The 26,857-nt window shown below is 44.3% G+C and overlaps 1 protein-coding gene across 4 annotated transcripts in view; it reads left to right on the plus strand.

The window, feature by feature from the left end:
* Window positions 1-17,231, plus strand: part of Pde7b (phosphodiesterase 7B) — a 342,947-nt gene extending 325,716 nt beyond the window's left edge. For all 4 annotated transcript variants that reach the window (XM_052169419.1, XM_052169420.1, XM_052169421.1 and 1 more), the window contains 3 exons: window positions 2,415-2,511; window positions 6,454-6,534; window positions 14,041-17,231. In XM_052169419.1, the coding sequence (XP_052025379.1) occupies window positions 2,415-2,511; window positions 6,454-6,534; window positions 14,041-14,255 (393 nt within the window). In that variant the 3' untranslated portion in view covers window positions 14,256-17,231. The remainder of the gene's footprint in view (window positions 1-2,414; window positions 2,512-6,453; window positions 6,535-14,040) is intronic.
* Window positions 17,232-26,857: the final 9,626 nt, after the last annotated feature.

The raw sequence follows: 26,857 nt of genomic DNA on the forward strand, positions 1-26,857 counted from the left end.
CCTGGAACAGCAGCTGAGAGCTATATGTTGAGACAGCAACATAGCAGAGAGAGAGGGAGAAGGAGGGGGGGATGCGTAAAAGGGGAGAGGGGGAGAGGGCTTAGAAAGATGGAGAAGGGGAGAGAGGGAGAGAGAGAACTGTGAATGATGTGGGCTTCCAAAACTCAAAGCCGGCCCCCAGTAATACACCTTCTCTCCACCAAGGCCACACCTCTAATCCTTCCCGAACAGTTCCACCACTGGAAACCAAGCATTCGGATATATGGTCATACGGGGATCATTCTATAGCCCTGGATAGGTACTACTGTACAAAAAGAACAGTGCTAGGAACCACACCCTGCAGGGATGGCCTTTACCAGGAACCGCACAGCAAGGTCCTGCCCCCGAGCCACCCGCATCACGAGCATTCATCACGTTTTATGCCGCGATAGAGAGAAGTATGGCAAGTGCCGTTGAAGAACTGCTTCTGTAGCTTGAGAGCATCCTCTTGATCACGATGCCCCCGAACCCTGTCCAGATCATCTTTTCCTTCTTTTCCCACCTGATCTCTTGCTCAGGTGAGGTTTACAGTTTCTCAGGTACAAATTTGAACCGAACTGTTGAACCAGACCACGCCCAGCCCTTCCTGCTTTACTCCATGGCAAGCCATGTATGATGCAAAACGAGGGCCGCAGTCAACCTCAGAACTACCATTTGGCCCAGTGTCCAAGTTGGAGTCTTCTTCATGTTTTCTCTCATCATCCTGGTCCTTTTGTCACAGATGACTGCATGCGTGGGCCCTGAACTTATCTAGACAGAGTCTGAACTGCAGTCATTTTGTTCCAGGCTTTTACACTGTAGCTTCCCAAGGAGCTCAATCGATGCAGGAACTACTCTACTTACAGGTGTAGACCTATACTCATGCCCTTCTTTCTAAACCAGGATTCTAAGTACTTGAAGCTTAGTACCTGAGTGCTTAAAACTTAGTACCTAAATGCTCAAAGACGAGCCAGATGTTGACTTAAACGGCTCAGAGCCACTCGTAACTGAAATACTTAACTCTGCATTTCAGAAGGAACCCTTGCTAACTCAAAGGAATGTTTAAAATCCCCGAAAGGACTTCTGCCCCTTACCTAGCTAACATGTGTGCTGGTGCCCCTTCTAACCAAAGAATAAACGAGTAGACTTATATGCTGGTGCCCTCTAAGGCTCTCCTAGACTCCAACACTCCTGGTCACCGGGTGGTCTAAAGAAGTGTGTCAACGTAATAAGCATGGCTAGTGGGCGTGTCCCCAGGCTGCGGTCCCTTAGTTGATGTTGGCTACAAAGGAAAGCCTTCTTATCTGGGAATTCCAGAGAACTCTCCTAGAATCATCACTACTAACAAAACCACACAGATACCCCCAAATCCAGAGCCATGTATGTATCTATCCCCAAGACTGTCTGACTTAGCTAGACAAACGCAAGACTGCTGGGTTTAATATGACTTAGTATCTTGGCTGGCAGTCTAAACTTACACCTACACAGACATGCGAGTGCAAACACAACTTAGGACATACACAGAGAGTGTCAACATAAGAGTATCTTCCATCTGCGACTGAGCTGACAACAAGGGAGGCTACATGGATCTAACCTAGGTCTTCTGCAGATACACTATAGTTGTATAGCTTGGCGTTTTTATGGGAGTCCTGACAGAAGGAGTGGAGAGCTGTCTCTGGCTGTTTTGCCTGCTTTGGGGGCCCTTTTCCTCCTACTGGGTTGCCTCGTTCAGCCTTAATATGAGGGAGGTGCCTAGTCTTACTGCAGCTTGATATGCCATGATTGGTGGATATCTCTGGAAGGCTTGCCCTTTTTTAAATGGAAATGGAGGAGGAGTGGATGGGGAAGGAAGAGGTGGGGGAAGATGGAGGTGGGAGGTATTGGAGGGAGGGAGGGGAAACTATCACCGGGATGTAATGTATGAATAATTTAATATGTTATTATTGTTTTATTTAATTATAATTATATAAACTAATATAATTTAATAAATAGATTAATTTTTAAAATTCAGTGGAAAAATTAAAACAGCGACTTTCATATTTGAGTCTGGCCAGATCCCTGCAACAGCCTGCCTCAGAGGGATAGAACAACATAAGGAGCCAGAGCAGGGCTTTCATCGGCTTGCCCACCTGAGTCTTCTCTGGGAAGCTCTGTGCCCTTGAATGGCGCGCTTCTCTTCGCACTGTTAGAACGCGGGGTCTCTGAATGAAGGGCTTTGTGCAGCTGTGACTAGCAGTTATTTCCTGAAGAAGCATGTGTGGAAGGCCCTCTGGAAACATGGGCTTGGTACATGCGTGAGACAGACAGGCGGACCTGGCGGCGCCTTTGGCTTGGGTCCATTTGCAATGGAAGGAGCATTCTCTCTGACAGCCTCTCTGCGCCCTGTCCATTCTCAGATCGCCTTGAAGTGTGCGGACATTTGCAATCCTTGTCGAATCTGGGAGATAAGCAAGCAGTGGAGTGAGAGGGTCTGCGAAGAATTCTACAGACAAGGTTGGTAGATCCCACAGCCAAGGGTTCCGGTCCCCTTCGCCTTTTGGGCTGTTCTCCTACTGAGACAGGACCGGCGAATCTGTCACGATATCCTTTCATCAGCTCTATTGTCCCACCTTTCTCCTTGGACTCTCTTGTGACTCATCTAACCCTGTTGTAGGAAAGATTTAAATAAATATAATAAATATCACAGACTTGCTATGGAAACAGGTAATAGCAACACAACCCAATGAATAAAAGCAAGATGCACATGCGCATACACATACAGACACAGACAGCCATATGTGTGTGTATGTTCACATATTTGCACATGAACATATAAACAACCATATATATGTGTGTGTATTCATATATATTCACATATTCATATATATATATCCCATATATGGGATATATATATTTCCCATGACTATAACAGTACGATAAGTTTGACCTTTGCCCTGACCTTCATTTTAATGAGCTGAGTGCAGCCTGAATGTTAAGCACTCTTTGGAAGTCAATGTCTTCCATTCTGAGAGAATAATTCTCAGCCTTTTGTATGACTTTTTCTCTGGTTCTTAAAACTTCCAATGACATAGGTCAAAGTTAGCCAAGAACTAGCGAGCGTTTGCGAGAGTTAGGCCATTCCGGTACAGTGTCAACAATAACGTGTGGGTTTTCCTGTGGACTGGTGAATGGTCCTAAGGTAGACCATGATCTTTCGAAGATTACCTTCCTTCATAAGGAAGGCAGTAACTCAGCAACAGCATCTTGATGCTGGGTGGGAAGTAGGCCTTTAAACACAGGCTCGATTCTTCAGGCTGAGTTTCAACATCCAGGATGTTTGCTCGGGCACAAGCAGTGCCCTCGTGCTGCTGACGGGATCGGGTTTAAGAGACTGCAAACAAATAAAGCCTGAAGTGTCCCACATACCAACTCTGTGGGGAGGTCAGACAACAACACTGAGCCTTTGGGAAAAACGTCCACTGAAAGATGTGTCAATGACATCCCGGTGGTTCCAATGACAGAGGCAGAATAGCGCTGGGTTCACACAGGGCCAGAGGCTCTGCTCACTGTCACAGTCCAGGAGTAAAAGTGATTGTGTGACTTCTGTGCCCCAGGAATTTCATAGTTGCCCAAGATATAAAGTCTCCACTGAGAACAAAAGTAAGGGCGATGAAGCTGGAGCAGAGAGGGTTGAAGGCTCGGGCGAGCGCTTGCCTCCCTGCGTGATACATAAACTATTGAAACAGCATTGGGGGAGAGGCTAGGACTACAGTACTGAAGATGAAGGCTCTCCTCTGTCCCACTAGCCTTTGGGTCCGTCCTGGGCTACGGCTGGTGTCCATTTAAAGCTTTAATCTGCCCATCCGACCCGTTATTCAGACTCTAGGCGACTTGGGACAGTTGTCGCCACACCTCTTGGGCAGACCCAGAGTTCAGGAATCAAAGTTGCTACTTAGGAGGATTTAATAGCACCAAGCAATAAGGTTACTGTAATGTCTCTTTGCAAAAACCAGCCCTAGTGAGATGTAGCACATTAGCGTAGGAAGACCCAAAATGTTTGCCACCGCAGTCACTAGGAAGGAGCTGTCGCCCACACTGCAGATCTCCCAGCAGACAAGGAACCGAGGAACAGACTTGTTCCTTTTCAGTTCAGGGTCCTGCAGTCCAGACGTCCTGTCAGCTTTGAGAAGACTAGACTCTGCTCTTCCAAACTGCCTTTCTTCCATGTTGAATGTCTTTTAACTCTATAGGAATGGCTCCTGCCATCTTGATGAGCCCTATCTCGCTTTCGGTTATGGATTTGGACTCAAATGCCAGTTCATCTCCCCAGCAGCCAGGCTTCTGCCAACAGTTTTTTTGTTTGGTTTGTTTTAGTTTGGTTTGTTTTGGTTTGGTTTGGTTTGGATTTTGTTTTTTGTTTGTTTGTTTTTGGGTTTTGTTTTGGGGTTTTTTTGTTTTTTTGTTTGTTTGGTTTTTTTTTTTTTTTGGTTTTTTTTTGGGGTTTTTTGTTTGTTTGTTTGTTTGTTTGAGACAGGGTTTCTCTGTGTAGCCCTGGCTGTCCTGGAACTCACTCTGTAGACCAGGCTGGGCTCGAACTCAGAAATCCACCTGCCTCTGCTTCCCAAGTGCTGGGATTAAAGGTGTGTGCCACCACCACCCAGCTTATCAACAGTTCTTAACTGTCTCTTCTGCTGCTGCTACTATTGTGAAACAGGGTCTTGATATTTAAGAGAGGCTGGTCTCAAACTCACACTCCTGCTTCAGACTCTAGAATGTGAGCGCTGATGGGTTTGTTCCCGGGTTTCAGCACCAATGAAGGGAGCATAAAAAGGGAGAGGGGTTTAGGGAATGTGGTACGGTGGTGTGGGGGAAGGGGGTGCCTAGGCCGGCCCATGCCCAGGTACCTCTTCCCCCTGAGGGACCACACGCACACAGACATGGTATAGAATAGAGTTTATTCAGGGCAGAGGATGGGAGTTAGAGAGGCAGAGAGAGGGAGAGAGAGAGAGAGGGAGGGAGGGAGGGAGGGAGAGGGAGAGGGAGAGGGGCAGAGAGTAGAGAAGCAGAGGCCGGCCATGATCATGTGGAGAGAGGGGGGAGGGGAGGAGAGCCCAAGAGGGACAGAGAGGTGAGAGTGCCAAGAGGCGAGAGAGATGAGAGAGAGAGAGGAGGGGCAAGTAGCCCCTTTTATAGTGGGCCAGGTCTATGGGGCGGGGCATACCTGGCTGTTGCCAGGTAAGTGTGGGGTGGAGCTTAGACAGAATACTAACAAGTGCCACTATGCCCAGTCAGGACAAACATGACAGATATCATTCATACATTAAACAGCCCCAAAAAACATCCTTTAAGTTTCAGATACAAGGTTGGGGGGAGAAAAATGGCAGCCTGTGAGTTAGGAAAACTGTCAAATCAGGACATTAGTGTCCTCTCCAGCCCTCAACACTTGAAGAAAGCTCTTTGTAAATATGGGTTGATACCTCCACAATTAACCTAGTTTTCCAAGAAGTTTTTATTAAACATCCACCTCTATCTTTGTCTAATCCTCAGTAAAATGTATTTTTATATGAATAATTCCACACGGGATGTTACAGTTGCCACCAAAAAATATGGCTGGTTCCATTGTAATACCCCAAATGCTAATCTGCCCCATTCCCAGAGGAGAGACTGTTTGATTTTCCTCTTTGCACTTCCTACATTGATTAGTAGAATTCTTCAAGATAAGTGGTTCACACTTGTGTGGTGAGTAAGAGAAAGAATAAAGAACCTCACAGGAAGACAGGTAATGGGGGAGACCTGTAATGGAAGGCTCACTGCTCTCCAATTTATGGTATCTCTGAGGCTCGTGTGGCCGGATAAATTTTAATTAATTATAATGTAAAAAGAAATTAAAATTTTAGTTCCTAGTGTGTTGGACATGCTTCCGGGGGAGTTCCTAGAATTGACTGTGTAGAAAGCTTTTCTGTCACTGAGAATGGCGGTGGTGCCTGACACCAGAACTGACAACCCAAATTCAACCCCCCAGGGTTTGACATGGTGATTGTTCCCAACCTACACACATACACGCACGCACGCATGCACACACACACACACACACACACACACACACACACACGAGAGAGAGAGAGAGAGAGAGAGAGAGAGAGAGAGAGAGAGAGAGACAGAGACAGAGAGACAGAGAGACAGAGAGAGAGAGAATAAACAGATGCAATTTTTAAAAGCTTGTCCTACCGTCAAGCACGCCCAGTCAAAGGAGCCCCTGTAGGGATCGTTGATGTCCTGTGGGCTTTATGTCTTTAGGCAGCTCTGAGAGCCAGTGGTCCTAAAGGGTTCCTGATGATTCCAAGGGAAGGAACAGTAACCTCCCAGAACAATTTCCTCCAACCAGGTCATTAAAGTTTTTGATGCACATTCTATGAACTCTTAAATTCCTCTCTGTTTCTTCTTCTTTCTTCTAAGGTGACCTTGAACAGCAGTTTGAACTGGAAATCAGTCCTCTCTGTAACCAACAGGAAGATTCAATTCCTAGCATACAAATTGGTGAGTTGGAATCTGGGTTTACTTAAAATGAGCAGCTGGGCACCTCTACCAGGAGACACAAGATTGATGATGATGATGAGGAGGAGGAGGAGGAGGAGGAGGAGGAGGAGGAAGAGGAGGAGGAGGAGGAGGATAACACAGCCTTCCAGATATCTTTTAGATAATTATCATTTGAAAAATCAATGGAGTTTGTTATAGACCTTTAACTAACTTAATAAGTTACAGTCTCAACCTTGTGATTTTAGAATAGAGTGAAAACCAAGGAAGACTTGGTAGAGCATGCCTATAATCCAAGTACTTAGGGGGATGAGCCGTTAAGATCATACATTCAAAGCCAGAATACACTTATGTAGAAAGCGCAAAGCCAGACTGAGCTGCATAGTAAGACCCAGTAGTAAATGCCGAGAGCTCAGGAGACGGCTTAGACATCTAGCACTTGCATTCAGTGTGCAAGGCCCTATATCCATCCCTAGCACTACAAAAAGAACAGAATCCATGCGCTGGTGCAATGACTTGGTCAGGAAAGTGTTTGCCAGGCAAACTCCAGGTTCAGTGAGAGACCTTGGCTTGAAGTATAAGGAGGACTCATGAGGAGATGGCTGTCAGTAATGCACATGGATGTGAAGATCTGTGTGTCTAAGAAGTCGGGCACAGAGGCCAGCACTGGGGAGCTCCAGAAATAAGAGGATAACACTCACTGACCTGCTGTCCTAGTTGAATTAGTGAGAGACCCTGTCTCATAAAATAGTGGCTGGGTAAATGGCTCAGCAGAAAAGAGCATGTTCCTGCAGAGGACTACAGTTTGGCTGTTAACACCCATGTCCAGTAGCTCACAACTGCCTCTGCAGGCACATGCACTCACATGCCCATGCCCACATACAGGTCACACATACATGTATGTAAATTAAAAGAAAATATTTTTTAAAAAATAATTTTAAAAAATAAAGGTAGAGGGTAATCTTGGAAAAGCATCCAGTGTACTGCTGCCTTCCACACACAAGCACGCACACACATGTGCACACACGCAGGAATACCTGCACATGCATGCACATACAAACAAAATACGTGTTATACATGCATACACACACATAGTCACGTGTGCATGCACACACCAAAAAATAAATAATAGTAATAGAGAAGCAACTAAAAAAGACTATTATTGTCTTCTGGCTTCCCAAGGTGTATACACACATATGGGCATACCCATATACACATATGCAACCACATGCACACACAAAAACATGCCACACATACATAAAGTAAACTCTGAGTCAGACTGAATTATCCATTCACAGTCTATTCAGAGTTCAAAGAGTGGAAATCCAAATGAATCAGGCTTTAAGACTCTTCCCATATGAGCTAAAACCTTTAGTGTCCTTTCAGGGAGGGTCCTTAACCTTCATCCACAACAGTTAAATCTATGGCCTAGTCCCTAGGCCTGAAATCCTAGAGCCCTGCTGTCCCCTTGTGGCCAGATGACAGTGTTTCTCCACTCTCTGTGTCAAACCACATTTCAGTCCTGAGCTCATGAAACCACACTCCCTTCCAAGTGTCAACTGTGGTGAGCTGCTCAAGTGTGGTCTCAGATCGTCCACAATGATTACTGCTTTATCTAATCACATCACACATAAGACCTTTATGCAAATCAATGGGGCAAACTTTTACTTGCTTTGCTTTCGTGAAGGAAATAATTTTCCTCTCCATCTTAAGACATTAATGCCATCTACATATAAAGCTAGCCTTTCTTTCCCTGGAAGTGCTTCCATTAAAACCAAACGCAACTTAACCACTTGTCCTCGGTGAGCTCCATCCTTGACATCCGGTTACTCATGGCTTTGCACAGATGCAGCACAGGTCATTGCATCCATGGGGGGGGGGGGGGGGGGGCGGCGGAGGGCAGGTCTCAAAGCTATTAAGCCTCGGCATTGGGGAGGAAGGGGGCATCTGTGAAGATCAGTTGAAAATGAAGAAAGTGAGAGCTTCTTAGAACCATTCTGCTGGCAGTCGTGGAGGGAGGCACACACAACTAATCCACAGTCCCACAGAGACAGCCTTACAGTCAGGATATTGCCACCATTCAGCCACAACTACAAAGATCTGAATGGACTGCACACACACCAGATAGGTATGTTGGATTAGGTAGGTTAAAAATAATCCATCTGTTCCCAAATCCCCTTCAATATTCTTATTCTATTTTCATAATTAAAGTGATTCACCCCAAATTCTTATGGGGTGAATTAGGAGGAGTATTTTAAAAAAAATTAGAATGTTTGGTAGACATAATGGTACAGACCTTTAATCCTAGCAATAGGGAGGCAGAGATAGGTAGGTCTTTGTAAGTTCAGGGCCAGCCTGGTATACAAAGTAACTTCCAGGACAGCCAGAGTTGCTAGTGAGATCCTACCTATCTTAGTTAGGGTGTTAGCTGTGAATAGACACCATGACCAAGGCAAGTCTTACAAAGGACAACATTTAATTGGGGCTGGTTTACAGGTTCAGAGGTTCAGTCCATTCAAGATGGAAACACGGCAGCATCTGGGCAGGCATGGTGCAGGCAGAGCTGAGAGTTCTACATCTTCATCTGAAAGCTGCTAGTGGAAGATTGACTTCTAGGTGGCTAGGATGAGGGTCACACCACAGTGACAAACCTACTCCAACAAGGCCATGCCTCCTAATGGTGCCACTCTCTGGGCCAAGCATGTGCAAACCATCACAAGAAAGAAAGAAAGAAAGAAAGAAAGAAAGAAAGAAAGAAAGAAAGAAAGAAAGAAAGAAAGAAAGAAAGAAAGAAAGAAAGAAAGAAAGAAAGGAAAGAAGGAAGGAAGGAAGGAAGGAAGGAAGGAAGGAAGGAAGGAAGGAAGGAAGGAAGGAAGGAAGGAAGGAAGGAAGGAAGGAAGGAAGAAAGAAAGAAAGAAAGAAAGAAAGAAAGAAAGAAAGAAAGAAAGAAAGAAAGAAAGAAAGAAAGAGAGGGGGAGGGAGGGAGGAAGGGAGGGAGGGGAAGGGAAGGAAAGAAAAAAAGAAAAGGAAGAAAAGGAAGTAGGAGGGAAGGAAGGAGGAGGAAGGAACAGAGGCCAAGGCTCAGCGCACCTCAGAGTGAAGGGAGAAGATGCCGCCACAGACATGCCGCCTCAGCACCCAGGAGTCCATCCCTGCTTCACACTTCAGTTATGGGTTCCTAATTCTGAGAGTCCCTTTGTTAAACTCTAGATTGAAAGAATCTTGCCAGGTTGCTGCTTATAACACTTTGAATCACATGGTCCCCAAATAAAAGAAAAACCTTTACCCTATTAAGCACCCAGCCTAGACCGGCCCAGGCCTGATTTCCGAGTTCTGCCCTGTTGTCATGAGAACACATTTTGCCTCCTCGTATGCCCTGGTTTTCAGCTTAGTGATATGTGGTAGAAAGGGAACTCCCGAGGCTACTGCAACAGAATAATAGCAACGGGAAAGAGGAGATGATTGTGGAACAACACTCGGACCCTGTTACACAGCAGCCAGCTCTTACATGATCATGGCATGTGCAACAAGGCAGGTCAGACTAAATTAGAAAACCCTGAACAGATAAGTCTGATGACCTACAAGCCCAAGTCCCACGCGCATACACACACACACACACACACACACACACACACACATACCTACTTCTCTACTGGTCCTATACAATGTGGCTATTTTCTCTCTTCTAAATCCCCCTGACACTAAAGCATCTCCTCTCATCTTGTCCTCTATGTCTATCATACTGAGTAATAGAGAAGCCTGTTATAACCTTTTATTTTTCTTTAGTTTTGATAATTCCATACATGTAATGAAATATGGTCATATCTACTCCCTATCTCTCTCCCCCTCCAACTCTCTCCATAGCTCCCCAACACACACACACATGTTATGGAACTTTTATTACCTTTACTTGTGTCTTTTATTACTTTATGACCCAAGTCCAATTAACACTGCCTCTTGTGCTACGGAGCCATTTGCTGGAGCCTGGAAAACATACTAGTGGTGATATCCTTAATAAAATTATCATCCCTGTCCCAGCAACTATCCACTGCTAAAAGCAACTCAATACCAATAGGACCTAAATACAATCTACCCCATCTCCGCAGGGATTTGGGCTGGTTTGACTTAGCTGCATGGGTCTTGTGAGGTAGCCATGGCTACTCTGAGCTCCTGAATATGGCAGCCATGTCGTGACCAGAAGACAGTGTCCCTCAGCGCTCCCCGCCCCCCGACCCGTCGACTCTCTCATATCTTTGTCTTCTATCCCACAATGCCCCCTGAGCCTTTGGGGATGCGGGAGTGGCCTAACACCGATGTCTTGTTCAGTGATGAGTACTCGTCTCCTGCTCTTAGCACTTTGACTAATTGTGCCTTTCTCTGCTGGTCGCTGTCCACTGCGGAAGGAAGCGTCTCTGAGGAAGGTTGGAGAGTAGATCCATGGGTATAAACACTGATAGAAGACAATTAGACAGCATGAGCCCTGAGCAAAATAATAAGTTCTACCCTAGGGCCTGTGACCTATGAAGCCATAAACTTCTGTTTAGGATTGCAATACCAGACAGGAAGTTCTTTCCTGTGGAACAGACCTCAGATCCAATCGGAAAGCAACCAGTTAACCCGGAACACTCATGCACCCATGGGTCAGTGGGTGCATGTTGCCTGGCAGGTCTTTATTGTGGCATGCAGGGTCCAGCACTGACTGGGTAAGGACACAATCTCATTTCTGTAAGGCAACCTGCATGGTACCTTCTGGCACAATGAAAACTCGTCATCAAGGGGGGGGGGGGGGCTTCCCAGGCAGTTTGAGATTTACTTCTCTGTATCTTACATCTGAGTTGTGTGGTATCTTCAGCAGCAGGGTCTCACAGTGTAGTTGTGATGGGTAACCACAGGCAACAGCAATAGTTCACATTGTTTTGGAGACCAAAGGGGCATCCCGAACTAAGAATTCATAGGACAGAATTCCACACCTTGTACCACAATTTTCAATTAACAACCTATGTGCTCCAAGAGAGGCAGTACCTGCCTCTGCAGGACAATTCCATCCAAACTATTTTTTTTTTCAAGTTGAATTTTGAAATTGGATTGCTAAGGAATGGCTTCCCTTGAGATTTTTTTCTTTTTTTTAAAGATTTAATTATTTATTTTATGTGTATGAGTACACCATAACTGTCTTCAGACACACCGGAAGGGGGCATCAGATCCCATTACAGATGGTTGTGAGCCACCATGTAGTGGCCGGGAATTGAACTCAGGACCTCTGGAAGAGCAGTCAGTGCTCTTAACCGCTGAGCCATCTCTCCAGCCCACCCCTGAGACTTTTTCATACACTAGTTCTGGGTAAGCCTTCCAGTATTTCCTTCCTTGCTCCATTTCCTCCGAGAGAGGGCTCAGTGGTTAAAGTTTGCATTGCTCTGCCTGTCTGTTTCTTATCCCAATCCAAAACAAGATATTCCTGAGTGCGAGTCTTCCTTAGTCAGGTTTGATTTTCTGTGAAAGAAATTCACATTTGCCCAAAAGGAAGTTGCTTTGCCACCCCACCTCCTTCTTCCACACTCACTCTTCCCCTCTTTCCGGCACTTTTAAAAGACGGGAAATGAAATGGATCTCTGATTGGTAAAATCTATAGGAAGACAACGAGACGTCTCCTTCAACCTGTGTCTCCTATAAAACCCCCTTCCCTCCTACAATGCCTGAAAGATAGTACCAGGTGCGGTGAGCTTACCCTTGGTGTGTCTCGCAGCACACCAGTGGAACACTTTCCCAAGCCTGTCTGAGGCTTTTTCAGATGTTAAACATTACTTTCTTATCCAGAGCAAAACATCTTCACATAAGACAGTACAAATACAGAGGTGATTCCAGGGTAGTATCAAGGGGAGAAATGAGTTGAACTTTTTTTTTTCAATGTTGGATCTGTAACTGTTCTACTTGGGAAGCAACACTTTCTAAAACTCACACTCTGAACTTTAGCAGACTCCCAATTTACAGTATTTTTTAAAATGTCAAATATCTAATCTCTTCCGATGTAAAGGGCTGAAAATTTAATAGCAGGTACAACGGGAAATCCTCACTGCTGGGTCTCAGCACCCGTTAGCACAGCCAGTCAGACATAAAACCACTGACCACTTTTCCTGAGCCTGGAATATCTCAAAGACACGGCACAAGAGTTAAGTCACATTTTGTGTAAGATACTTCAGAAACATGCAGTAACCGTTTACATTGCTGCCCCCTTCTCCCCACAGGCCCAATGTCTGCCGTTTGTCCAAAAATAAGATCGGATCAAGTCTTATAATTCACATGTTTATAAATATAAAGGGTTAGTTGCTGGGGGAAAATGTTATAACAAAAAAATCTAACTTTTTTTTTTGCTTCCATTTCAAGGAAGCACAATGAAGCAAAAAGAAAAAAAAATCCAAGTTTGTGATAATTCCAATAATTCCATACTATACAAAAAGCTATCTTGGTTTACTGTGGAAACCACATCAACAGTAAGGCAGGGTTGGATGGCCAGGAGTGTTTGGCGATGAATAGAACAGATGCTTTATCTGGGCATGAGTGTAGAGTCCTGTAACCTCAGCATTACAGAGGCTGGAACAGGAGGGTCAAAGACAAGTTCCAGACCAGCCAGGGGTACGTAAGACCCTGTTAGGAAGGGGATGGAGGGAACTCGGAAGTCGAACATCAAACAGTCATCTATAGTCACTAAAGCAGGGTTTTTTCTTGCAGGTAAAAGTAGATTATCAAAGGGGCCAGGCCCATTCGCAGGTATGAAGCATTTAACCAGCATGTGCCAAGTTCTGGGTCCAATCCCGAATGAGCACTGCTCTGTGTTGACCATGAGTGTCTGAGGCAAGAAGCTAGCCTAGGCTACATAACAAGACCTTGTCTCAAAAACAAAAAATAAATCAAAATAAAACACTGCACACGTACATGAAATAAAATGACTTCATTTAAAACGAGGTTGCCTGGTGTCACTGATGTCATTGTAAAACAATATTATAAAATAATAATCTCGAAAAAGTATCCCACCAGGTAACCTGAACGAGTTCTTTATGATCTGAATCCGTGGTATCTTCTATGTTCATTCTCTCCCTTCTCTACCTGCCTTCCCTAGATCCACACGTTTTCTTTTGTGCTCTCTCTCTCTCTCTCTCTCTCTCTCTCTCTCTCTCTCTCACACACACACACACACAAGTAATAACTATTAACGTCCATTACTTCAGCCAGGAGGTTTAAACATTTAACTAGTGTTAAACCATTTACCACAAGAATTCTGAGGGTCTGCTTAGTACCCAGCTCCTTTTCCCAAATGTAGAAGCAGAAGTAGAAGGATTTTAAGTGGGAGGCACTAAACTAAGGGTAGCAGGCACATCTTGTTTGCCCACCCATGCCTGGCACTGAGGGTCTCGGCGGTGCTTGTGAAGGAGGTGGCTCTGACACACACACACACACACACACACACACACACACACACCGTGGTGACCTGGCCTGTGACCTTGCCTGTTGCAGGTTTCATGACTTACATCGTGGAGCCGCTGTTCCGGGAGTGGGCCCGCTTCACTGGGAACAGCGCCCTGTCGGAGAGCATGCTAAGACATCTCGCGCACAACAAGGCCCAGTGGAAGAGCCTGCTGTCCAATCAGCACAGACGCCGGAGCAGCGACCAGGACCCGGCGGACCCCACACCCGAGACCCTGGAGCAGATGGAAGGTGCCACGCCCTAAAGTAGCGGTCCCCTGGAGCACAGCCATCTGTCCGTCCGCTGGAGCACGGCCATCTGTCCGTCCGCTGGAGCACGGCCATCTGTCCGTCCGCTGGAGCACGGCCATCTGTCCGTCCACAGGAGCGTGGCCATCCGTCCGATTGCCCTCGCAACAAGCCCACCACGCTGGGTTTCGATGCCACCCGCCTGCCACTTCCTGCCTCCCTTCGTTGATCCAAGTGTACAAAAGCCATTGTCACCTCAGCTTTGGCTGCCGAAATGGGCAGCTCTATCCTGTCCTTGGAGCTGATTCCGGGGCGGCTGCCCCCCTAACTAAAAAGACTGGAAATGAGAAAGGGGAGTTTCTGCCTTGTCTGCCTCCGGCCCTTGGTCGCGCCGACTGGCAGTGGCTCCGAAGTCCAGAGCATTTTAGAGGTCGCCATCATCGGACAGCTGACCTGCATGACACCAGCATACTTGGAACTGCAAGATCGGTCTTACGTGCCAGAGCACAAGCGAGAGTGTGAGAGAAAGTACCTTCTATTTTAATAATAATTATTACTATAAAAATAATAAATCTTTTAACTTTTTTATTTCATGCACCAGATGATGGGTCTAAAACTTTGGATTAAGAATACTCCGCATACCCAGCCCTAAGAAGGGGTTCATTGTTTGCTATTGACTCTACGCCACGTTGGGGTCAGAGATGTGGCGCCGTTGCGATTTATGAAACCGTGCATCCCCTCCCATCTGGTGGAAGGTGCTGTACAGCTCACCCCGTTGCACCGTTAGCCAGTCTGTCTTTTACGAATTCAGTGACCTGTTTATATTCACAAGTGTACAGTTTCTGTAAATACCAAACGCTACTGATTCCCATGCCAAAATACACGAGTATTGTGGGATTGCTACCTGTATAAACAATGGCACTGTGAACAGAGAATACTGTTAGTTTTAATACAAGAGAATGCATTTGTAAATATGGTATAGAGTTTATTAATATACTGTTGTTCACAGATAAAGGCCTTAAACTTTAAACATTTTTTTCCTCTTCCCAAAGCTGCCCAACCTAAATCCTTACAGATGTCTTTCTGAACTGCCTGCCTGCCCAGTGACCATCTCTGCTTTTCTGCTAGGGTCACAAACCAAAACTGAGGACCATCTTGAAGGAAACATTTTTTTTTGGAAACTTCTCATGCATTGAGACCATAGTTTTCAGTCTACGGCACTAAGTATGGCTGGCTTCCTCAGATTAATGATTCCCTTCCAACAAGATGGGAATCACTTGCCAGCACAGCAATGTTGCACACAGTTTTAACAAACTGCCTGATAAGCTTGTGCTTATGTGACTTCTGTTGTGGAGCACGGGGTACATCAGCCTCACGGAAGACATAGCAGGTCTCAAAAGCCTTGTGTGACCCTGTCGCCTAACCGTCAGGGAACTCCCTGTCCCCATGCCACACATTTGTCTGATATGGCTACAGTACCAAAGTCCCTTTGGCCCGTGGTTGGTTGGTGTGCGTTTCTTTGGTGTTGATAGTAACTGGATTATTTCCTTTTTTTTTTTCTATAGTTCCATGTGAACAACTGCTCAACTGTTTAGCCGAATTTAATATTATTTAAGTAAGGAGCTATTTCCGTTTTATAAGAGACTTTAGCTTCCTAGCAGGTCAGTGTGGTTCTAATAGCTACAGCTAGCCAACTCGGCTTGGAATTGTTGCCATCCGTCTGCCATACTTGACTGTAAAATCCAGCGCGTATGGCATCCCTACCCAGCTGAACTATGCATCGAGCCTTTTCTTTATGAGTTCTAGCGTAATTAATGTTATATGGAAACTGCCAATGCTCCTTTCTCTTTACCTTAAGTAGTGGGCAAGGGGGCATTCTGCCATGATCTGCCTCGGATCAAGCTGATAGCAATAGCTTGCTCTTACTTCCTGAGTGCAACTAAGATGGGGCTCTAATGTGTTTCTCCTAATAACGCAAGCAAAATGCTAAAACCTTGCCTGGCCTGGAGGATGTTCCTACAGAGAGATTGGGGCTTGCAGAGTTAAGGTTGTGGAGGGAACTGGAAAGTTGGTTATATTTTCACTAGTGTAAGCAAGGTTGTCAGATGGAACTAAAGAGAGTCTGAGGAATTTGTGGAGTGGGTGGATGGCGCTGACGTCATGGATAAGGGTGAGAAGGGGGGTAGTGGACAGGGCACTAACATCTGTTTTCTGAAGCAGCTATAGGCTAACGTATATGTCTTCACTGCTACGGCATTCTGAAGCTCTGAGCTTACGCAAGGCCTCACCTGAGAATGCAGCGAAGATTCCTGCTTCAAAACCTCTCTCGGATTGTAGCCATCTGCTTTTATGCATCTGAGATCAAAGCAAGAAGATAGATCAGTTGCTCAAGATGTCAAAATAGAAACACTCAAGAAAACATTGTTTTTAGCCAATGGAGTTTCTACCTGGAGTTTAGGAAGTAGATTTTGCTTAAGTCATAATTATATTGTAATTGACTTAGGACAGGGCATTCTTGGTAGTTCCAGGTTTACAGGGGAAAGGTTTTCATCATGTTGTAATTGAGTCTTAAAGAGGAGTCAAGAAGTTAAAACTACCAAACATCTCATGGTTAAAACACAAGAATAATACAAATCAGAAGTAAAGTGGAACCTGATTCCTGAGGTAGGAATCTGCATTTTTCTACTGTCTGGAAATTTCTCCAGCTCCTCATTTGTTGAGAAAAAAAATTAACTGTGAGAACTGTTTTTGGCCTGCTAATGGCTCTCTTGGAATAATTTAGTACCAGTTATCCAATAAGTAGTGGAGACATGACCTGGGCGTCAATACAGTTTTAAAGTTTTTAGTCTTAGTCTGCTGGCCCACCTAGCTCATGGGCCATTAATTGATGACTTTAGAAAGGAAGAATTCAAAGAACTACTTTCTTAATAAGACATCAAGATCTGAGAGAGAGAGAGAGAGAGAGAGAGAGAGAGAGAGAGAGAGAGAGAGAGGAATTTGAATACATCACTATCAGGCCTAATGATCAAAGCCTACTTTTCTTGCAGCCATCCAATCCGCAGTCCAACCTGATACCTGAAACCCCGTCAACCCATAAGTCCCTGTTAGGTTAAGTAAACAAACTAGTTGTTTCTCCTCTCCCTGCCTACAGCCTCCCTTAGAGGGCCTTGGAGCTCACCTGCAATCCTGCCTTCAAATAGTTCTTCGTGCAAAACACAGAGCTTTGTGGCCTTTCGTGTTGAATCAAATAAGCTCACTGACACTGACAGAGTTATGAGCTTATATTCTTCATGCTTTGTTCTTTTAAGACTGTAAAATTGTGTCATCTTGTGTACACATGTAAAGTTTGGGGGGGGCGGGGGGGGGGGGAAATCTTGTGAGTTTTGCTCAAAATGTGGCCTAAATATTCATTGGCATGTCTATCCAGGTGAACCTTTAAAAATAAAGATCATTTCTTTTAAAATATCACAGTATAAAAATATCCTGACTCTCCCCCCACTGTAACACGTCACCAGCCAGCCAAACAGGAATGTTCCTGATGGGAAATACTCCAAAAGCAGAGTTGTAAACATGGTCTGGGTGACTCCCTCCTCAGGGCTGCAGAAATGTCTCTCTGAATAAAGACTCCAACTTGTTCCTCATCTACAAGCGAGTGAGGAAACAGGCTACCATTCCTATCCTCTGCATTTTGCCAGAATCCTCCATTTTTATGATTTCTCGGGCACACGTACGCATGAGGATAAGGTAAGGATCACGATTCCGTATTCTCCATCCCCATTTTATTAAGATTGGCATTCAGTATCCCACTGATGCCTGACTGCCTCCCATGTGGAAGCAGCTCCCGTTCAGTTGTGGATATTCTACAGCCAGCATAAAGTCAAAGTCAAGTCAAAAAGAGAACAGTGAAGATCAGCCGTGATCCAGGCAAGTATGGAGACCTTGCTGAAGCTGTGAAGTAGGTAAAACACAGGAGCAGTTAGTACTGATGGAGGAGCTGCCACACACCGGGTGTGCTGCCCATCAGGAGCCAAAGGACTGGGTCCTTTAGGTCATGACTCTGACTTATCAAAGGGTGGTGTTACCAGGGAGTGCTTCTTTTTATTTTTGTCTTGCCTTTTTTTTTTCTTTTTTTCTTTTTCTTTTTTTTTCTTTTTTATTTTTATTGGTTTCTTTTTGAGACAGGGCCTCACTGCATAGACTAGTCTGGTCTCAAACTCATAGAAACCCACCTGTTATGCTCTTAACATCTCAAAAGAGGGAAGATTCTTGCTTCCGGGGTAACGCAATGGACAGTCAAATACTTGAGTAATGACTAAATAGAAGCTTCTTAGCCACAGAACAGTCCATAATGGAGTTTTTTGCTCTCAATTAAGCAAGAGAAATAGTTGGGGGAGGAATAGGTTTAAACCCACATGGACTGAAAATTATCCAGGCTTCATCATCAAACATGTCACTGAGTCCATTAACTAAAGTGCTTCAAATTCTAATATTGTGAGTGCTGTATTTCTCCCGATTAGGGAAATGACGTGGTAGAGTATTAAAGGTGTAGCCCTTAAAACCAGACACTAGAACTCATCCTTCATTATCGCTTGGAGGTTTAAACCTATGCAGACAGTTTAATCTCTCTAAGCCTCTATCTCCTCCTGCATAATATGATAGATAGTAAGACCTCCATTCTGGGGTGGTCATAAGATCAAAATTAAATACTATGCATAAGAGATAGAATGTGGTTTCCAACAGAAAGGGGCTTAGTATCTGGAATGGCCCGAAAGGCTCAGTCCTCATATTGGAGACATTAGACCCAGGGGAACCTTTAAAAGGTAGGATGTTGGGTGACTGGAGATATACCATTGGAGGATAGAAGGGGTCCCAGTCTATATGTTCTCCCCTTCCTGGATGCCATGAAATTATCAGCTCCCTCTGTCATGTCCTTCCACCAAGACACACTCACCTCACTGCCTTGCCATGATCCCAAAGCACCAGGCCAACCCAACTGAAGTCTCTAAAACCACCCGCAATGTGCTTTGTCTCTGTAATTTGATTTTCTGATATTTTCGTCATAATGACAGAAAGCTGAAAAATATAGGGATATTTAAGAAATGTAAACTCATCTATAATTCAAGAGAGAAGTAAATGCTGAGGTGTACCTTTCTGTATGCCACACCAATTTTTGTGCAGCTCAAAGCACAAATCCCATGAATGGGCACTGCTCATGATTATATCTACAAGTAGCCAGGCTGGTCATAAAATAATCTTTATATTAAGAACAAAACACTATAAAATAATTAAGAGAAGATCATGTTCTTTGGGTACCACGAGTACACTGATAAGACCAGGGAAAAAAACAAGACTTTCTCTTCTGGCTTTAGTGTAAATTTTCCTTGACCAAGCACAGATAATAAGTCTGGCTAGTCTGATACTTTTCTAGAGTTGACAAGAATTCAACTCTGGATACAAAAAAAAAAAAAAATTAGCTAATTAAGCAGAATTTGATAGGCTGCTAAATGTTCAGGGATTCCACTCGAATACTACATATGAAGCAGAGGATGGCCTTGTTGGACATCAGAGGTCCTTGGTCCTGGGAAGGCTGGATGCCCCAGTGTAGGGGAATGGGAGGGTTGAGAGGCAGGATTGGGGGAGTGGGAATACCCTCATAGAATCAGGGGAATGGAAAGGGGATGGGGGTTTCCGGGGGGCAGGTAGGGAACCAGGAAAGGGGATAACATTTGAAATGTAAATAAAGAAATTATCCAATAAAAAAAAAAAACCCTGCTGTTGCTGGGGCCCAGGAGAGCCGGTCAGTTGTCTTCATTTTCCTTTGTGTCTACAAGTCTTCTCCTTTCCTTGACTTCCTCAGTGGCCCACTGATCAATAAGAGGGTTGTTTCTATATCTATATCTATGTCTATGTCTATGTCGATGTCTATGTCTATGTCTATAGCTATAGCTATAGCTATATCATCTATCATATTTATCATATATCTATATATATATCATATATATCATATATATCATATATATCTGTATAAATATTAATTACTACTGATTTTGATTCCATTATGATTTGACAGGATGCAAAAAATCTTTTTATTTCTTTTGTAATTTTAAGCCTGTATTTTTGGCTTGAAATGCAATCTAGTTTTTTAAAAAATTCAAAAAGCTTCTAAGAATGATACATAATCCTGAGACATTGGATGGAATATCCTGTAGATGTCTGTGTGGTCTATTTCCTCTATGATATAACTTAATTCTGAAGTTTCATGGCTGGCTTTTTTGGTTTTTGTTTGGGTTTATGGTTTGGGTTTGTTGTCATTGTTTTGTGTGTATATGTGTTGTTTGTGGTGTGATTTTTTTTGTAATTGTTTTTCTCTTTTGTTCTTACTTTGTCTAGGCAACTCACCTATTTTTGCAGTGAGCAGCAGTTCCTGAAAAGATTTATAACTGGTCTAGACCGGACAATAAATATTATCGTAGCAGAGTGGACCAATCCTCCATGATTGGTAGAAAGCAATCAAACATTTATATTACCCCTTCAAAGACTATGTGAGTTCGCTGTAGAAAAGGGGTTGGAAAGTGTGATAGAGAGGCAGAGCATTGTGTAGTTATTTCCTTTGAACACAATCATTCTTTCCTGGAGGGAAGAGGAAGACACATAAAACTCAGAAGTTAACTGAAACAGAAAGGCCCAGGAAGCTCCTGAAACTTACAGGGCTCACAAGGCCCCTCCCCGAGGCTATAGAAATGAAAACCAACTTCTGGGGAAGGTAGACTGCCCTGTGGCTCTGACTCAAGCTGGGCAGGAAGACCAAGGACACAGCTCTCCTGCACTGTCACCAGGCTGGTTTTCACCATGTATGGTTTTCTCTAGGTGGGGACTATCTATCTGCTACCAAGTTCTTGTCTGCTCTGCCTAGAGCAGAGGGCAGACAGCAAAGAGCACAAACGAGAGTGGCTTTGTTGTTGGTTCAGAATGAACTACTTTTAAATGTGTAAATCGGAATGCTTGGTAGCGGTGGGATGCTACCCCTAAGAGACATTCAGGATCTGGAAGGGGTTATAGATCAAAGCTCTTGGGGACTTTGGGGTACCAACAGAGAATGGTCCCTTGCACACCTGTAGATCAGAAATAAGAGATCTCAAAGACAGGTCTTGGAAGCGGGAAGTAGCTGCACTGCACTGCAGGGGTAAATTCCCTCTGCACAGTGCAGAGTCTTGGAGACTGAGCAGGAATGAACCCTTCTGCCTACAGCAGCTGCTGAGTCCTAGTGGCTGGATCAAGTGAGCTCCAGGCCAGCAGAGCTCTGGGGATTAGCAAGTCCACCTCTGCTTCTAGAAGAGTCTTGGCAGCAGGAACTGGGTGGGGGAGCCTGGCTCTGATATCTTTCTGTCTTCCTGCTACAATGAGTTTCTTGACATAAGTGCATGTGTGTAATCACAGACTACGTTGGTCAAATTTATTGAGGACCAGTTGAGCCCTAATTTTCTAATCACATCCGGCAAAACAGGAAAGACCTGTCAAAAAGTTACCATCAGCTTTGTGTGTGTGTGTGTGTGTGTGTGAGAGAGAGAGAGAGAGAGAGAGAGAGAGAGAGAGAGAGAGAGAGAGAGATGTGTGTATGGGGGGGGTAGATTTTGGTGATGCAACTGTGTCATCCACGATCCCGTAAGCAACCCCTCATTCATGCTTCTTACAAAAATCCCAATAAAGTCACCAGTTCATTAGCCTTTATTGGAGTTGTTTCTTTGGTCTGTCACCAGCACCCTATGAAGAATAAATTGGTGTTTACATTTCTCCAGAAAGTAGCATAACATGGTGCTAGGACAAATTGCCATGAAATTACTTAACTAAAACAAACAAAACAAATCTTAGCTCTGGAGGGTACAAGTCTGAAGCCACCAGGCTGGTTTTCATCATGGACTGGCAGGTCCTTCTCCCTAGAGAGGCACCAGAGCTGGCGCCTCCTTGCCTGCCAACTTCCAGGAGTCACTAGAATATCACTTTGTGGTCTCTGGGTAATGAAAATATAACTTAAAAAAAAAGAAAATATAATTTCAACTTCTGCTTATCTAGGATCATCTCTTCTTACAAGGGCATCATACAATCAGGTGGCACTCTAATCCTGTGTGACCCAATTTAAACAATTATACCTGTAAACTCTATATCCAGATAAGGTTTTAGTCTAAGTTTCTGAGTGGACATTAATTTTAGGAAGAACATTCAGCTAAATATACCTTGATATTCTCACCCAGTTACCACAGGTTTTGCCTTCTCTCTCTCTCTCTCTCTCTCTCACACACACACACACACACACACACACACACACACACACACACAGCAGCAGCAGCAGCAGCAGCAGCAGCGTACCAGCAGCAACCTGTTCAGGATTTTAAAATAGGCCCAGAAAACTTGCTAGAAAAGACCCTAGAAGAGAACTGACTTCCAAACAGCAAAGAAGCAACAGAGACCACTTTGAGAGCATATCTACAGCTTTGTGATTTTAACACTCGATTTTAAGAAAGAAAACATTCAGGCCAGAGAGATGGCTCAGCCGTTAAAGACTAGGCTCACAATCAAAAATATAAGAGAGAAAACATTCTTAGAATTTGAGAACTTGCTTGAAATCATGTTTCTTTTTCCCTGAAACTGACCTTGCTGTCCAGAAGCCTTCGAGCCTTCCTGGAATCTCTGTTTAGAATTCCAGACAGTTTTCATGAAATGTTTCAACTTGAACCATGCTTCTGCCAACATTGTAAGCAGGAGCCTTTCTCTTCCTAGAATCATAATAGATATGATCTTGTCTTCTAAACAAAAGGACGGGGCGATTCTACTACCAACAACAACACCTAGTTCATCTAGAGTTTAATTTCCAAATTGAAACACAAACATTAATCAGTATGAAATATATCCACGAGTATCCAAGAAACGATTAGAAGGAGAGTGAGGCAGTCATATTAATAAAGACAGGCACTAAAACTTCTCAAAGACTTTTCACTGAAAGAATTAAACAGTTTTGAGTGCCGCTCATTTCCCCCACCTCTAAAACAGATTACAATTATGACTGAGCCTGGTTTCTGGCAGGAACCAGTGAAGAATCAGCATAGAACAGTTACAGACAGGTAACCTGACCGTGAACCCTGGTTCCGCTCTTGCTAGCTGTCTGACCCTCCACTGGCTGCTTAATGTCTTCTATCTCAGCAGTATAGTGTGATAATCCCTGTCCCCCAAGGGTTATCTGAAGAGCAAATTACTTAGAACAATGCTAGGTTTTCGATGTTTTAAATGTCATATATGCATAGAAAACATAAAAACAAACCCTCTTCTGACCTCAGAACTTGCTCAGAGAAAGCAGGAGAAAAGAAGGTCCCTGTGTGCATCGACTTCAGTATGTTACAAATGTGCCTCTATGTATCTTAAAACCACTAGTCCAAGTCTAACTGTGTGTGGTTGGTTGGTTGGTTAGGTGATTGGTTGGTTGGTTGGTTGGTTGGTTAGTTGGTTGGTTGGTTGGTTAGTTGGTTGGTTGGTTGGTTGGTTTGGTTTGGTTTGGTTTTGTCAAGGTATGGTTTCTCTGTGTCACCCTGACTGTCCTAGAACTTGGTCTGTAGACCAGGCTGGCCTCAGAGATCTACCTGCCTCTGCCTCCTGAGTGCTGACATTAAAGGTGTGCACTACCACTGCCTATCACAGCACCAACATTACTTTTACAATTTTGAGGGTGACACTTCTAGGATTAGCCTTCTCTGGCTATGCCCTACTCATCTCCTCAAGCTCAGAATATATCACAATGTCTGCCAGATAACAGAGACTAAGGCAGGGGGATTTTTATGAGCTCCAGGCCAACTTGAGTTACAGAGAGACACCCCAAATCCAAAAACAAAAGTCATCAGGCTTGATTAACTGAACTTTACACAAAATAATCTTAGAATCTTTATGTAAAAGATTTCAAAAAGTAGTTAGGCATGGTGGTGTGTCCTTAATACCAGCCATCGGGAGGCAGAAGCAGGCTCAACTCTTGAGTTCTTGGCCCACTTGGTCTATCTGAGACCTTGTCTAAAAGAGAGAGAGACAGAGACAGAGGCAGAGACACTCAGAGAGAAGTAGGGAGAAAGAGACAAACACACACACACACACAGAGAGAGAGAAAGAATTTTCAGAAAGAAATAGTGCAAAGAGCAGAAAAATGCCACACATGCCAAACCAGAGTGGCCAGCGTTCCCAGTGTCTCCACAATGGATCCACCCTGATACAGCATCTCAGCAACTGAGAAGCCCTCAGACCACATACACAAAGGTCGAGAATAAATAGGGCCAGTGCCTGAGGCCTGGGTGAAGACAGGCAATAGGTTTGAAGACTTTGAAAGAGACAGACAACAAACGCTAAGAAGGACAGTGCCCTCCCCATCGTGATGAAGACCTCAGCCTCCAGTGGCTCAGTCACTTAAAATATCTAACCACAGTCCTTTCTTCTCTCTGCTTCCCCCTCCATTTCTCAAGATATTTAAGCCATGAGGGAGGTAGTAGCTGACAACACTTTACATAAGATCTATATGCTTAAATTTTAAGGATATATACTACCTTATTGTTAAACATTAGTATACTGACTGGTTTTGTGTGTCAACTTGGCACAAGCTAGAGTCATCAGAGAGAAAAGAGCCTCAGTGAAGGAAATGCCTCCATGACATACAGTTATAAGGCATTGTCTCAATTGTCGATCAATAAGGGAGGGCCTAGCCCATAGCAGGTGGTGTCATCCCTGGGCTGGTGGTCCTGGGTTCTGTAAGAGAGCAAGCTGAGCAAGCCAGGGGAAGCAAGCCAGTAAGGAACATCCCTCCATGGCCTCTGCATCAGCTCCTGCTTCCTGACCTGCCTGAGTTCCAGTCCTGACTTCCTTTGGTGATGAACAGCAATGTAGAAGTGTAAGCTGAATAAACCCTTTCCTCCCCAACTTGCTTTTTGGTGTCATGGTATTTTGTTGCAGCAATAGACATCCTAAGACAACTACTATAAATTCCTTTTCTAATCGCAAGAACGCCGAAACCTCAGTACTATAGTTATTCGTGTCACCATCATACAAACAGCATAGAGAAAACAAACCCACCAGAGTGTTGCAAGATTTATGAGAAGGCAAAGAGCTTGGCTTCATGAGGAACTACTTCTAAACCAGGTTCAGTGGCTTACATGGCCTAGGAACCTACAGCCTCATGTCAAATAACTAAAGTGCAACAAAGCATAGCAACATCAGGGAAAATGAGACAAAACAACCTCCTTTCTTATGCCCAGGAAACTGAGACCATGTTCTCTTCCTGCATATATATTAAGATAAATAGACACAGACTATTGCAGATAGCCCTGCCCTGCTTGTATTTTGATGCTAATTCCACTCCTCAGAGGGGCTGCAGATGAAGAGTTGCCTTGTGAACCTTCTCCCCACCTTAACTTTTTAAATAAAGGCTTGAGCCAATGATTGGGCAGGAGGAAGGGGAAGGAGCTGAGGGTTTGGGGGAGGAGAAAAGGAGCGCTGAGAAGGGGAGGAGCTACGGAGGATCAACAGGAAGGGGAGGAGCTACGAGGGATCAACTAAGAGGCTGCAGAGAGAGAAGCTTGTGGCCTGGAGAAACCACAAGTTATATGGGACAATATAGATGGAATAGAGTAGTGTAGTGGGAGATCTGCCCGATCTAGGCTTATAGCTTGTATTGTTACTGATTGGGTTGAGATTTCTTTTACCGGGTAATTGGGTTAGAAAAATATAGCAACATCAGACTAATCAAGACTGCAAAAAATAACCACAATCCCATTTAATAAATCATATTTTTATAATCCTATGTGCCCTCACTTCTCATGAATCTTGACCTCATTGTAATCTTACTTCCATCACAAAATGTCCTAATATTCCTTTTCCTCCAAGCTTGCATGACATTCTCCATGTTGACTCTACCCCAGAGGGAGTCATTTCTCTCAGCGACACTTACCACTAAAGTTTGGCTTCAGTCTTTCCACCTGAGGAGTTCCAGCCCATCCTGCCTAGCCAGCAGCCTTCTAAAATGCTCACACCAGTTGACCTTTTTATAACTATTTGATGGTTCTCTCAAATGCAGGTTTTGAGTGCAATAGACTCTTTGTGCAATAGACTCTTTGTTGCCCCAACTGTGTTTGACCTAAGAATGTCAGATGCTGACACTTATGGTCCTCAAACACTGGCCTGCATGAGTGACTCCAGAAATCTTTGTCTCATGTTGATGATTAAGAATATGGGCACCTGAAGGAGAAGACACCGCAGCAACAACCTCTAAACATATTAAGGTTAAGTAAGAAATTAAGGAAAAAGTCATTGAACTTCCTGGTTTTAGGGATTTTTAGAAACCTAGCAATTGGCCTGTCCAGTTCCAGTAATGATAATCACAGCACTCCCTCCCTCCCACAGTCTTGAACTGGTACCCAGCATCCAGTGGTGTGGGGGTGGGGGGAGGGGGGCTTTCTCTGAATAAACACTGAGCAATCTGAGAATGTATACGAGTTACTCAACGTTATATGTACAACACCCAAAAGGACAGTGCTTGATGGAAGTTTGCTTAACAAATGAACAAATGACCAATAGCGCAGAATTTAATCTCTGGAAA

Source organism: Apodemus sylvaticus, chromosome 23 (assembly GCF_947179515.1).
Source record: "Apodemus sylvaticus chromosome 23, mApoSyl1.1, whole genome shotgun sequence".
Taxonomy (NCBI): Eukaryota; Metazoa; Chordata; class Mammalia; order Rodentia; family Muridae; genus Apodemus; species Apodemus sylvaticus.